This window comes from Gouania willdenowi, chromosome 21 (assembly GCF_900634775.1).
Source record: "Gouania willdenowi chromosome 21, fGouWil2.1, whole genome shotgun sequence".
Classification (NCBI taxonomy): Eukaryota; Metazoa; Chordata; class Actinopteri; order Blenniiformes; family Gobiesocidae; genus Gouania; species Gouania willdenowi.
The window spans coordinates 29,660,518-29,675,351 of record NC_041064.1 but is presented as its reverse complement, the minus strand read 5'-3'; the positions used below and the strand labels follow the sequence as shown (position 1 = coordinate 29,675,351).

At 45.5% G+C, this 14,834-nt stretch overlaps 1 protein-coding gene across 4 annotated transcripts in view; it reads right to left on the bottom strand.

The window, feature by feature from the left end:
• Positions 1–998: 998 nt before the first annotated feature.
• The window catches only part of pms1 (PMS1 homolog 1, mismatch repair system component), a 46,655-nt gene continuing 32,819 nt past the window's right edge, over positions 999–14,834 (bottom strand). For all 4 annotated transcript variants that reach the window (XM_028435892.1, XM_028435893.1, XM_028435895.1 and 1 more), the window contains exons 9-13: positions 13,227–14,038; positions 8,862–9,314; positions 8,611–8,741; positions 1,837–1,997; positions 999–1,737 (exon numbers count right to left, since the gene is read on the bottom strand). In XM_028435892.1, coding sequence (XP_028291693.1) covers positions 1,537–1,737; positions 1,837–1,997; positions 8,611–8,741; positions 8,862–9,314; positions 13,227–14,038 — 1,758 coding nt within the window. In that variant the 3' untranslated portion in view covers positions 999–1,536. The remainder of the gene's footprint in view (positions 1,738–1,836; positions 1,998–8,610; positions 8,742–8,861; positions 9,315–13,226; positions 14,039–14,834) is intronic.

The following is a 14,834-nucleotide window of genomic DNA, read 5'->3' as shown; positions in this document are numbered from 1 at the left end:
TGCACTCAGAACTTTCATAGTCGAGCCCACTGTAGTAGTTTCCAGTAAATACTTAGCACTTCTCTATAGTTATATTCTTTCTGGGTTGTGTTGTAAAGGTGTCTGTACTTTCGTAGCTCATCTGCCAGTTTCTCCTCAAAGCTCGCCTCCATCTCTCCTGCTCTGCTTCACCAGGCAGGTGAAATTAATGTCGGTGTTACATTTAATGCGAGTCAAAGCGGAAAATACATGCTGAGCAGTGTTTTGTGTGACACCGAGTAAGCGGAGCAGAGTCCATGTGGTCATAAAATTTGAGCTTTGCGCTTATTGGCCTGGCGTACGTCCACGTGGACTCCATGCGGACCTCTGCGGAGTCCGCTCCGCATACACCCCACCTGAGTATGTTTGAGCCAAAGGACCAACACAGCGGACTCCGTGTTGTTGTTAAATCTGAGCTTTGCACTTAATTGGCCTGGTGGAGTCCACTCCGCAGATGTCCGCCTGAGTATGTTGAGCCTTTAAGACTGTATATGGCCACATACTTCAGTGTCTGCTGAAGCTGCATCACAGCTGGTTCCTGTGCTACATCTCTGAAAAAAGCTTTGTCCATCAGTACTGGTATAAGTTGTGAAGGAGTGAATATTTCTGCAACTTGTCAAATGTTGAATGGTGACTTGTGTAAAGCCTTTTCCAAGATAGTGTAAAATGGTCAAAAAAAAACTAATAACAATAATGTTCGAAAACGAAAAAAACAATCCGACACGGAAAAGCTATCTGACTGGTTTAGATTTTTCTCTCTCTCTTTGACATGACACGGAAATGCCTCACATGCATGTTTTGGGACAATATCACGCATCATTTCTAATCAGAAAACATGTCACTGAAAGTCTGGAAAGGGTGACAAACTGACCAATATGCCAATTTCCACCCATAATCTCATTTTTTTTTTTTTTAAACTCACGCTATGTATAACATATCGAGTAATCATGTTATCCCGTGACTGAAAATGAATGCAGAGCTTCATCTCAAGTGTTTTAATGTAATGAACAAGTAGCTCAGATTATCACTGCAATCAAATCTGAAAAGGCAATAGTAAAGAGGTTCAGCTGTTGGTGTATCAGCTGAACTGGTGGTCTTTATACCTGGTGAAATGTAACAGCAGAAGCATCTCTACGCAGGGTGAATCACCGGTTGGCAGTAACTCAAGGTTTCACAAATAATGTTTTGGGACCATACATTTCATTTACATTTTTTTAAATAAACACTTTGGATCCCCGGCTGAGATTAAAGACAAACTAGACTCTCATACATTGAACAAAAACCAATCATTAGCTGTTCTTAAGGTCTTGTGAGAAGAAACAAAAGTTTCATTCATTCTACATTCTGAAAAATTATATATTTATTGCTTTTGTAACAACCACAAACATTTAAATATATAGAAGAAAGGTAGAGAGGTTAAACTGATACTATTGATGTAATAGTATCACATCGATAGTATCAATAGAATTTAATCAAATAGTTTCACCACAACAATGCAATGATGAGTTTTTGTCATGGTCACAGGTCCAAAGGCCTTAGCAGAGCTATAGCTTCCTGCTCTGTAGAGGGGATGTCACACAGGTGTTGGAGAAAAGGTCGACCGTGGATGCAGGTCCGGTTGTTGTCACCCAGCTGCTGCTCCATACGTAAAACTGTTTCCTTTACATCTTCAACAGATACATTTGTTGGTAGCTGACGAACAATTCGAACCGCTTCTCCCTACAAAGCACACTTAATGATTTCACTGCGATAGACACAAATTCAACTGTGACCTTTTCACTGAAACTTTGGATCTTACTGGCTGCATCACTCACTCACTTGTAGATAATTTGTGATTTTAAGTGGCCGGCACTCCTGCACAGTCTTGGCCTTTCTATGAAGAACAGCAGTCAAGATCTCCCTCAGGTCCTCCAGGCCGAGGAAAGGCACGCAGTCGGCCATCGCTGTCACTTCCAGATGTCTCTCCACTGACATGTGGCCTGGCCAAAACAAGCAGAAAACAAGGATTAATATACTCCAGACGCCGCTACTATCTCCAGGAATGAATAATAAATAAATATTGTGGTTTACGGCTGAGACTGATGACGAAGGGAAACGAGCGAAAGGCCAAATGGAGTGTTAAATGACTATAAAAGCCCCAGAAGACTGGAAGGAAGCTGTCTTGTAGTCTTGTCTTGAGTGATGGCATCTCATTTTACAGAAAATACTACAAATCACGTACACAATTGAAAGCCGTTATCCATGATGATAATGAAAATAATACAATATAAAAAAATTAAAAAAAGTTGTGCTCATATTTGTTTCTTGTTAAAATGATAATGCACAATAACTTTCTTCAAAATACAGTGTGTATCAAGTGATAAAGCCAACAATGTCATGCACACCCACAGAGGCTGGCAGTGCCAAATGAAAATTCCTTGAATTCTTTGAAAGGGCAGCCATTCTCATCACCTGCACATTGAGCACATTGAAACCTACTGTGAGACTGTGCTCCTGGGCCTTGGGCCAAAGGCAACTGAGGTGAACCAATCCAGTAACAAAAACAACCAATATTCACCAAACACCCAAGCACTTAGGCAAGAAGTCGTGTGAAGTAACTGAGGAAAACAATGTTTAACTAAGGAAAGAAACTTTGGCATCCATCAAACACATTACTCCTTGTATGTTCTCACAGTTATTATTCTTAACTGCTGTAATACTTAGTGTATGTTGGACTTTATTTAGAAACATGGGTGGCAAGATTATTATAGATTTCTGACCAAATGACACAAAAATACTTACTGCAGTTTTAACACTGAAATTACACACCCTAAATATAGTGCTGCGCTAAGTATTAATCATTATTATGTCTGTCTTAAAATTTAATTTTGTTGTAGAAACTGTAGCGTAATGCTGGGCGATATGGCAATACATATCGTGGGGACGATAGAAAGGTGTCTATCATAATATTTTTCTTCTGTTGTTTCTAACATAATTTTATCAATTATTAAAGTAAATATTTCATTAAATAGGCTACGATGAATGTATTAGTGTTGTCTCGTCACTATGCAATGCATACTCTACGTTTATATAAGTCATAAACAAGAATAAAAAATAACTTTTTTGCAAATAAGGTCCTTGTGGTTTTGCAACATGACGCTGCTTTAAGTTATTTGATGTCACACCGCGGGTTTGTGACATGCTTTACGTTATTCAACTCATGAGTGCTGAAAGATGGACACACAACAGGATGACGTTGAATGCCCGGAGTCGCAACAAACAGAGACAGCTACACAGGCAGCCCAAGAAGAAGCACTTTCATTGAAAAGAAGGGGTACGTCTGTGATTTGGTTACATTTTGGGTTCAAGAGGTCTGACACGGAGCAGAAGACGGTAATATGCAAACTATGCTACAAGACTGTTCCCTCCCACAACGCCAACACAACAAACCTCTTCTATCACCTAAAGAAGGGCCACGAAAAAGAATACGTGACAATCTAAAAAGTGCGAGGTAAAGCAAGTTGTGGAACAGCCGGGGCGAGTTGCGAAAAGAAAAACTACAGCCAGCTGAAGATAAAGGAGTCTTTCGCAAACGGCACGCCGTATGAGAAAACGTCTCAGAGCCATACGCAAATCATGTGCCATCTTGCATTACATTTGTAAAGGCATGACCCCTGTGTATGTAGTTGAGAAGGACAGCTTCTGAGACCTCGTCAAAGTCCTTGACCCGGGGTACGTTATGCCCAGTTGTAAGCACTTCAGGAAAGTCGAGTTGCCTCGATTATATGACCCATGCCGGGCCAAAGTAGAAAAGGATGTTCACAGTGTGGTGCATTATGCTTTGACAACTGACCTGTGGACGAACAGAGCCCTACATTAGCCTAACCATCCATTTCATCAGCAAAGACTGGACCCTCTGCGCTCGCTGTTTAGACTGCGTACTTTCCAGATGACCACACAGGAGCTATGATAGCCCAAGGTACGTCTGCTATTGCTACAAATTTGAGATGATTTTAAATGATCCTCGCACTCAACCTATAAACTTGGGGGACCGCAGGGGCCGGCTTGTGTAGCTTCGGGGGGAGGGAAGGGTGAGTTATGGGGCCTCGCCCACGCTGGGGCCTCCCCTTGGCCGTGCTGGGTGGGTGTGTGTGGGGGCGTGGCCGGTGGCTCCTGTCCTGGCGGATCCGTGTCGGGGTGGTTGGAATGCTGGCTGGAGGCGCCGGGCCCCGTGGGTGCCGTGTCTGGGCGGGGGTGGGTCTCTGGGTTTGGCGTCTTGGGGTGCGCCCTCCCACCGTCTGCCCGGGGACGGGCTGCGGTTCGGCGAGGTGCCGCGCCGCCTTGGGCGGGATGGGGCTGTTGGCTGGGGCCTGCTGTCCTCCGGGCTGTGCTGGCGTCGGGGGTGTCTCATGTCGGCGCGGGGGTGATTGGGGGTGGTCTCCGTGGGTGGGGGGGGCTCTGCTGGCGACATTGATGTGGGGTTGTGGTGCCTGGCTGGGGGGGCATGGGTTCGCCTACCTATCGGTCCGTGGCTGGCGGGGTGGCCCTGCTTAGGTGGTTGGTGGCGTCCTCTATCGTCGGGGGGGCCGGGGCCGCCCACCTGTGGAGGGTGCTATGTCGTGGTGTCGTGCGGGCCTGTGCTGGCCCTGGTGTGGGGGCTGGCCTCTCCCCTGCGTGGTTGCCGCCTGCTTTGGCGGGGCGGGCCGCTCTGGGCCGGCTGGCGGCGCCTCCTGGACTGCTGGGGGATGTGGCTGGTGCCTGGCTCCGCCTGGGGGGGGGGGCCCCGCCGTGCTCCGTATGGGGTGCCGCGGGGGGTCTCCGGTTGTGCTGCTCAGCGCGTCTCTGGGGCCCGCGGTGCCGTGTGCCCGTCTGCGCCGTCTGCCCTCTCCGGTGGCCCGCCGTGTGGGCGGGCCGGGCTCCTACCAGACAGGCCTCCTACATGGACACATTCACATCACTCACTCCCAGCTGGTCTGGCTCACCCACTTGTTGCACCACACTGACATACCCAACCCTTGGGGGGCTGGATGGTGGGGCTGGGGGTTGAGGGGGCTGCCGCCTGCGCTACTAAGTAGTGGCGCGGGGGCGGCACTCCCACCTCTGGCTGCCCTACTAATCCCTCCAATTTTAATTACACCTCAACACACCACCCCCCGGAGGGTGGGACCACCACTTCCACCCTCCGGAGCTATTGCACCACATACACATATATACACATAGGCTGGATGGGGAGCACCGCTCCACTCCATCCACCCTTTTTTAATAGCACTTCATACATTCACTAAACACATACATTCACTCAGGGGATAGGGGAGTGCCTCTCCACTGGGGAATGGAGAGGCACCATAACAGGGTGGTGGGTAAATTCACATATCCTGGGCCTGTCGGGTGGGGGCCCGGCCCGTCCGTTGATGGCTGGGCTACCGTGTGGGGATCGGGGGGTGCGGTCAGGCGTGGCGGGACGGTGGGTCTCTGGGGGGTGTGGAGGGGTGTTGCTGGGGGCTCCCTTTGCGGGGCCTCTCCGGGCGGTGCCGGCCTGGTGGGGCGTGGGGGTGCCTCTTCCCTGCGGGTGGGGCTTGGCGCTTGTCTCGTTTCCTGGTTGCTTTGGGGGCGTGCCTCGCGGCGTGTGGGTCCGGGGCGGCTTGCCGCGCCGGTGTGGGGGGTGGGCGCGCTGGGGGGTGCTGGTGTCTGCGCCGGGGTTGGGGCGGGGTTGCTTGGCGCTCCGGGGTGGTGCTCTTTGCTGGGGGGCGGCTCTAGCTGTTCCGGGGGTTGGGGTCGGTATCGGCCACTTGGTAGGTCTGTCCTGCTATCTGCGGGCTGGCGGGTGGGTGGGTTCTGCGCCTTTGGCTAGGGGCTGCTGCTCCGCATCGGTCGTGTGCCGTTGGGGTCCCTCTCTCCTGTGGTGGCGGCCGCCGGTCGCTCTTGCGCCGGGGGGGGGGGCATTGCCCTGTGGCCTGCGCTGTCCGGTGGGGGGCGGGTCCTGGGCAGCTGTCTTTGTGCCGTCTGGGGCTGCGCGGTCTTGCTGGGTTGTGGCCTGTTCCTGGGCTGGGGGGTGGGGGGGTGCTCCCCACGGAGGTCTGGCCCGGGGGCTCGCCCTTGGGGGTTCCCTGTCCCGCGGTGGTGCCCTTTGGGTCCGGCGGGTCTGGCCGGCTGGCTGGGCCGGTCCTGGCGGGGGTCTGCCGGGGCGGGTGGTACGGGCCGCGCCCTGCCATGCCTGCGGGTGCGGCCCCGGCCTGGGCGGCGCCCTGTGAGCCGGGCTCTGCGGTGTGGCTGGGCCCTTGGGGAGGGCGAGGGGGGGGCGAAATGCGATCTGGCGCGCTCGGGGGTGCCTGGTCGGTGCGCCTGGGGGCCGGCTTGCAGCATCCCCTTGGTGCCCTCGGCAGCTATGGGCGTGGTTGTCGTCCCTGGGGGCGCTGCTCTTGGTGCTGCTTCCGTTCCGGGTCCTTCTGACCTGGGGTCCGGACCCTGCTGGCTCTGGGCCAGCCGGCTGCCCGTTCCGTGCGGCTCTGGCCGTCTGCTGGGCGGGGGCCTTGGCTCCTCTGCTGGGGTCTCGGGCAGGGGGCTCTCTGGGCCCTTCCCTCGGGGGGTTGGGTGCTTGGGTGTGGGTGGGTGGGGGGGGCTGGATGCTGGCAGGGGGCCTTGGGGTTGGGGGTTGGGGTCAGTGGGGGGATGCGCTGGGTGCTCGGCTGCTTGGGGCTTCCTCGGATGTGTGTGTGGGGGGCGGTGGCTGCCTCTCGGCCTGGGGTCTTGGGGGCATCTGGGGGGTTGCCTGGGGCTCCCTGGCCTGCGCTCTTTCTGCTGGCCTGGCTGCATCTGCGGGCCCACGGCGGTTCCTGGGATTGCAGTGGCGTTTTTTTTTTCTACGTCTGCGGTGCACTGGCACGCCTTGGGATGTGGGATGGAACTCGTACTGGGCTTAACCTTAGACACGTTAATCCCAAATACCTGCTTTAGGTACTACCATTCACTCATTCCCCCTGTTCACAGCCACCACCATTATAGCTAAGCCTCACACTTGCCACCATACTGGCTGGATTACACAACATAATAAGCACAATATATTCTACAACCTCACATCTCACCCTCACTGCAAAACAGTCTATTCTTCCCCACCTTTTCTATTTCCTGCCTTGAGTCTCTTCTCCCTGCTCCCTTTCTCCTCCCCTTTCCCCTCCCCCTCCACTTAGGTGTAACACTGCTCTCCCTTTTTATATCTTCCCTCTAATAAAAGTTTTCTTACCCTTCCTTAGGGAGGGCTGGTGATGGTCACAATTAAGCAATAAAATAAATCAAAGTATTTTATTGCAATAACAAAATATGCATTGCTGTCTCATAATGATTGCACTTCCTGTGGTGTTGACCTTTGACAGCATGTGCAGACAAGTAAAAAAAAAAAAAACCTATAAATTTGACAGAAAAATTATTTATACTTCTACAAAGTAGCCTTTTATGTTTGCACTTCTATTCATGGTTGATGCCTTAAACAGTGTTATGTTCAACCCTGATATTTACTTTTGATACTTTATATTGATTTGCAAACTTTGCACTACAAGGTTACATATTTCAAAAAGTTGAAAAATAATTTGTATTTATTTTTTATAACTGAAATTTTGAGTAAAAATGTGTGCTTTTCTGCTCAGAAACTTGAAACCGTTATGTACTTTAAAAAATATTTAAAAATAGAGTTTATTTCAATAATTCAATTTAAATAACTATGATTTTGAAAAACATTTGAAGGCTACTGTAGCTCTACCTCCGCCACATCTGTTATCATTTGATACATTTATATTGCTGCACTAAAATGTATTTTTCTCATTTGTAACAGTTCATTTAAATGTCACTTCAAAATAAAGTTGGAAAAAAGTATTTTTGTCAAACCTTTCAGAGAATAACTGAAAATGTACTTTATTGTGGTATATCATGATATAAAATAGTCCATATTGTGATATATGATTTTTTTCCATATTGTCCAGCACTACTGTAGCGTATAAAAAGATTTGAAGTTTTGCTCCCTCTGGGCTTCTCAGCTAAGGACATCTCCCATTACGACGTGGACCCGGATAAGTGATAGAACGTGTGCCCTTGCTTCCTCCTTAACCAGGCTCTAACATTAAAGACTAAGCCAAGTTTTTGTGTATAAACTGTAACTTTATACTGTGGGTTTCTCAAAGCCGGCAGCACAAATACACTGTATATGGCCCTTCTTGAACGATAATAGCCCAATGTTGGAATGACTCCCTAAAGCAGAATGTCTATATCTACAGTAACTCTCTAGATTCACTCTCTAGATTCACCTTTTAGAGATGTAGTTCTCCAGTTGAGACTTGTTTTGTGTGCTTTGGCTATGTTATTTCCTCACATTACAATGTAGAATTACTGGCAACCGGCTCATTGTTTGCCACTTTTAGCACACATTTTTTTCATAGTACAAGATATTTATTTTTGCCATGATGTCAAAAATTGTGATACAGGGACTTGAATTGTTTGGTAAATGAAACATAAGAGTCAGTCTTTGTCTCTGAGGTCGTTGATCATTTTTATGCTGTTAGACATCCTGCTTTGCTAACAGAAGAAATAACAGATGAAATATACTGTAATTTACTACGTATGTACCTGAGGTAAGTTTTACTTTAAAGCCATTCGCAACGAGCCTGGGATCCGCAAAAAAGACACTTCCGTTCAGCTCAGGACTCTGTTTCTTCATGTTGCATAAAGCTTTGGTATATTCAGCTCCACCTAGATTCCTAGAAAAGAGCAGATTAGAAAAGCTTTCGCTCAATGACTTGTCAGAATTAAAACTACTATATACAAGACATGCAAACATATACAGAAGTATGCAAAGTGAGAAGCAAGTGATACGTTACCCATCTGTTAACTGGATAGGACTCTGGAGACTCACTGCTGGAAGTATATTATTCTCTATAAGTCTCTTAAACAGTAAGGCTTCCTCAACTCGAAATGGGTTTAACAACATGAGCCTTTGACCACATAAAATGACCCAGGCACTCTGAGAGGCCAGTCGGTTTACAAGATGGAGGCCCCGTGGTGATGTGCTGTTCTGGGATGAGAGGCGCTGGAGCTGCAGCCGAAGGGCAGCCGTGCTGCAGGAGAACGGCTGCGAGGGCTTGGATGGGGGGCTCTTCAGCTTCTTCTGAGGTTGTGCAGAGAAAAGCTGGTCCAGCAGCTGCTGGTTGGATAGCGGGGCTTTACGCTTCTGACCCTGCACATGATTCCGTGAGGTGCTGGGTCCTTGAGCTGAGGCCAGCTTGGCCTTTTGGTCATAGAGTTCCAGGTGTTTTCTTGCCTTTTCCTCATACCTGCAGATGACAAACATCTCTCATAAAATTACGAGCATTTAACATTTTTATTGTAAAATCTACACTTGATTGCTCCTTCAGCATGTATCAATTAAGGTAACCACAATCAAACTTGCAGTGAAGAAAAAGATGACATGTGGGTGATAGTCTTTGCTGTCAAACTTAAATGGAAACTATGATCAAGCATGATCAAAAACCAACTATACCCATAACATCCTATCAAAAAAGAAAACCTCTCCTTGCCTCTTCCAGCAATGTTCTCTTGAAACCTGTGTTGTCTCGGAAGTTAGTCAAGCTTTGAAGGTAGTCGATATAAGGCTTTACTCTACAAAATGACCTTCGACTCTGCACGGACCTACGTGGAGTTCGTTCAGAGTATGTATGGTCCTTTAGACTGTCGCTTCTCCACGTTATTCTTCCTTTTTTGGCCTCCCTTGCTGTGTAAGTTGTTGTGCAATGGGGACTTTTCCTGCTGAAATGTCCACCATTGCACGTTTACTAGGGATGTAACGATTCACTCAACTCCCGATACGATTCGATTCACGATACTGGGTTCACGATACGATTCTCTCACGATTTATTTTACAAAATGGGACTGTAGACACATTTTCTTTTTGGGGGAAAAAAATAGAAAATACTGTACTATTTTCCTTTTATTTTTCATTGTCAAAAGAATTCCTTGATAAACTACTCAAAACAATGCAATTTAACTAAAAATAAATCTTGAATGAAATAAATAAAGGAATAATGCAAATGAAAATGAAGCCTATTAATTTAAATTCTGGTTCTATAATAGACAATGCAAAACTGCATAATAGTTCTTTTTATTTTTAAAAGTGCAACTGAAAATGTATTTTGTGCCTTAACAATTGGACTTTAAAAAAAAAAACCCATGTTTGCACTGATTTACGTCATATTTGTTTGGACCAGCAGAGGGCGCTGGTAACACAGTGGTCGGTTGGCATGCAGATATCTTGCAGTGAAGAAGAGAAGCTATGCTAGCAGACAGAGCTAATAGAAAAACGTGACTTTTACAGATATTCAAGTAATATTACAGATATTCTTTCGGTGCTAAAGAGGTAAGGAATAATTTATTAACATATTTAAGAGTAGAAGGCGGCCAGAAAGAAAGTATTAGCAGACTCCGACCGCCGCCTACACTTGTGGATAGCGCCCTCTGCTGGTTAAAAAAGTACTGCGATTAAATTTTCAGAAAATCGATATCAACCGTGATACCTATGAATCTGTTGAATCAAATTTTGTCAAACAGTCAATAGTAAGGCACAAAACATCTCATGGGGCACTTGGTTGGTAAAAAGTAGCTCAAAAAGTGAGTCCTGCTCCTTGTTTTCTAAAGCTTGAATATAGAGCCAAGAAAAGGAACAGTGGTCCAGTTCCTCTCGGAACACTTTGAATTGCATAATGCTGAGAGGTTATTATGAATTTTTTTACCAAATGATCCCTAAAAAAAAAAATCATATATACTGCAGCTTTAGGTAGTAAGACCTTGTACTCAGACAGCCTGACAATCACCATCATATGGTAAACATTAGGCTTTACATCACAGCACCCCTTTTATCAAATAACCTGTTTTATGACTTTATAAAATGGTCATTCCTAGAAGTGGCGTGCAAATTAACAGTGTCAGCGATGGAGTCAAGTCGTTGCCACCTCCTTTTTTTCTATTCAAGGCAGCACGACTGCAAGGTAGAACTTTTAACAGATGTTTTATTTTCCATACATGTCCCCATTCCTTATACAAGACCCCAGATACTGCTGAAACACACTTTCCTACCTTGCAATTACCCTATATTGGTATGCAAGCATCAAGCATAGTTGGTTACAGCAGAATATAATGATGTTATTCCATGATTCTAGCAGATAGAGAGCAGTGAGTAGCACAGTATGCACTTTCCTATAAATCCAAGTCTAAGTTCCTTTCAGTCTTTCTAGTATTTAAAAGTATTTACATGATGACATTGTTGACCCAACAAAGCATCTGATAAGTACAATCTTTTCTAAAGGTTTATTTGGTGTTGTGCTTTCTATGCTGGATCACAAGCACTGCTGACAAAGCAAACTAAGCTCAATGATTTAATGTGATGACTTTGTCTACTATTCTATGTTTCCAGAAAATATCCCCACGGCATGATGCCACCGCCACTATGCTTCAATATTAAAATAGTATTTGCCAATTAAGAAAATACTAAGGGGCAGATTCACTAAGATCTGAAATAAAGGGTGGTAAACCAGGTGCGTCCCTAAATACTTTGGTGATGCAATTTCCTCACCTGCTGCGAGGAATTCAGTCATTGCATCAATGATTAGCGCACATGGAGAAGTGGTGGAGACCGCCCTATTTAAATGAGCATTTTACTCTTTTAATGTGGAAACGTGAGTGCACAGAACCACACAATGACATTGGAGGAAGTTAAATTGGAGACAGATGGACTTCTCTGTCAGCTGCACAATCATTTAATAATGTAGAAAACTAAAACAAACAAATAAAAATGTTTTGTTTTTTTTTAAAACAAAAAAAAAAAAATCAACAACTTTAAAACCTAATGATATTTTTTCCCCCTAATTTAATGTGGCTGCTCCGTCAGGTCCTGTAACTTCGCTCTGATCAATTTATGAAAAATAGGCAGATTTGGATAGAAACCGTCCTATTGATCTGTTTACGCCATTGATCTGAGTTAATACAGCAACACAGTCTGTCAATCAGTCTGCACCATTTGAAGATTATCTACTGACCATCATCTAGCAGGTCTGACCTCCTGAGTAGTGCTGTGTCACCACATTCGCATATGTGAACATTGTGCCATCACTGTGTAAATTACACATCTGATCAGCTGATTCTGGCCTGATGCTCCTTCTATTAACACGACACCAGAGTTTGACGGTTAAACATAGCGCGCACAGCATCCTCTCTCCACCGCAGAGTCACCAGACTCCACTCACCACCGCAGGTGTGCAGTTTTTTCTCTCCCTCACACACACTTTATTTTTTCATTCAGTGGCTGTTAATATTGACTGTTATTTTATTTGAATTATTTTCTTATACTGGAAAGGTTAACTGGAGCCTTTTTTTCCATCTCTGCTGTGTTTGTGTAAGCATTTACTGCAGCAGATTTCTGCAAAAACCCTTAATCGCAAACTGTTCCAGATTTGATGAACTGCATTGCGCCCACTCCATTAATTTATTTGCATGTCCTCCTCCCATTTTTTTGCACCCCTTAAGAGATCTGCCTACTTTACATAGTCAGAGTTTTAATACCCTTAAACATTTAGTGAATACGCCCCTAACTGCACTATCTAGTGGCTAAATCTCTAATTAGCTCTCTAATTAGGCTGCAGAGGTGATTATTGTGCACCATGGAAAAGGCAGTACTTGTTTTTTATTTTCAACAATTTACCAATTGATAGGGCCCAGTAGACTTCCATGACCCTCAAAAGGAGCAAGCGGATCGGAAAGTGGATGGATTGAATTTACCAATTTTGTTATCATGGGGTGTCGTGTGCAGATTTTTGGAAGGAAATCTTTATTAAATAATGAATAAACCCTGCCTTACTTTCCAGACACACTGCATTTAATTAGAACTGTCCTTGAGAATGAAAAAAAAAATTGTTAAATCAAATTCATGTTCCCAAATGCATTACTTCGGTAAGACAGTTTTTATATTGAATAAGACACACAAGACCGATGAAAGACTCAAATTACTTCTAATAAAATGTGATCATTTGTAATATTTGTCCAGGTACAGTTGACTGGAAATTAGGAACACAGCTTGCATCAATAAAACTTCCCCAGGTAGCTTTTTACATGCAAATGACAGGTCAGACTTCCCCCTCTGCCTTGCAAATAACCAAAATGGAAACAACTGTTGGAAAGGAGAAGGTCTGGAAACTCACTTCATACGCTCTTCCTCCCCCAGATTTTTCCACCTCTGGTGTACAGCGATGTTTATGTCCTGCAAACTGGCTGTGGGTTTTTCCCTGAGGACCTCAGCTCTGGACTCCTTCGCGCACAGGGCGGCAGGACTCAGTGGTGCTCTTGCAGTCCGGTTGCTGATCAGGTCATAGCCTGTCAGAGCTTGCTTTTCCGTTATGGCACTAAGCATCTTTTTGCCTGAACTGCTTGGACTCTTCGCCTCATCAGGTTTCAAGTAATTGTGCAATAAGGGTTGATGAATTTCAACTGGCAGCAGAGGTTGATGTGAAACAGTGTCTTTCAGAGCCGTTCCCCGGCTCCAGTCCTCTGCTGATATTTGCTCCTTGCTTGTCTCTGCAGCTGATGTTTCACTATCTCCAGGGCTCTCCTGTGGTTTTTTCGATGAAGCCGTTTCAGTTGTCAAAGGTGAGCTGGGAGACAACAAAAAATTGGACTCAACTGGGATCTGGTCGACAAACCAATCATCTGCCACAGAAGACGAAGAGCTGGGGTTTGAGGTCTGGCGGTCTAAAGAGGGTTTGAGGACCTCTACTGACAACCCTGTGTCACTATGTTTTGAAACATTTTTACAGAACTCATCGCTGCGGTTCCTTGGGCCGTTATTTGTGTTAACACATTTTGTCCCAGTCAATTGAGGATCATCAGTTTGTAAAAGACCATCTGTTGGTGGAAGAGTTTCGTGGCTGAGCTCCTTGTTTGTTGTGAGTTCAGTACCAGGTCGAAAACCATAGAAGGATATCACCATAGCTTCTACAGCAGTCAGCACAGCTTCCTAATGTTCGAAAAAAGATGAATATAGACAAAAAATGCATTAATGGAAACAAAATACTGAATACTGTTTATTCCAGACAGCTTATCATCATGCCTAATATGGTAGTTAAGTTGTTGATGCCCTTGCATTTGAACTGTAACAAATATTTGTTTAATTCAATTATGAACATAATTCTTCTATACTTTCATATTACAAAAAAATCTGAAGGACTTTCTGATGAGCAAAAGTAAAACAGATCAGGATGAGACTACTGGTAGAAAAATTCCAACAGCTGAACACTGTATACAAGACAGCTTTTAATCCATAAGGAGTGTCTCCAAATTTGAATTTGAACGAGAGATGCATTAATGTATAAAGCCCTTTTACCAGTACTTAAAGCTGCAGTATGTAGAATAGTAAGACAACCACGTTCCACCTTCCTTTCCCTGTTTCAAAACTTAACGTTCCTTACCGGTATCCTTGTGAACGTGCACAACTGTGGAGCTCTTTGCAACTTTTCATCAATAGAGAGGAGTGACAAATGTAGGGACTTTATCTTGTGTTATTTGAGAGTATTCTGATATTTTAGAGACATGAAAGCATGTATCACTCGCTGCAGTGAGGACAGTAAGAGGCTCACAGCCACTCCTCTGCAGCAATCCCAGCAGAGCAGACACACTCCACTCCACATCCACACTGCAAATTAATTGCGCATGCTCTCTCCACGTTGCATATGCTTCTCTTAGGTTTACAAGCGATTTATTCCGCCTGTTATAAATATCCCTGTGACCCAGTATGTGGAGCAGACTGCGCGCAG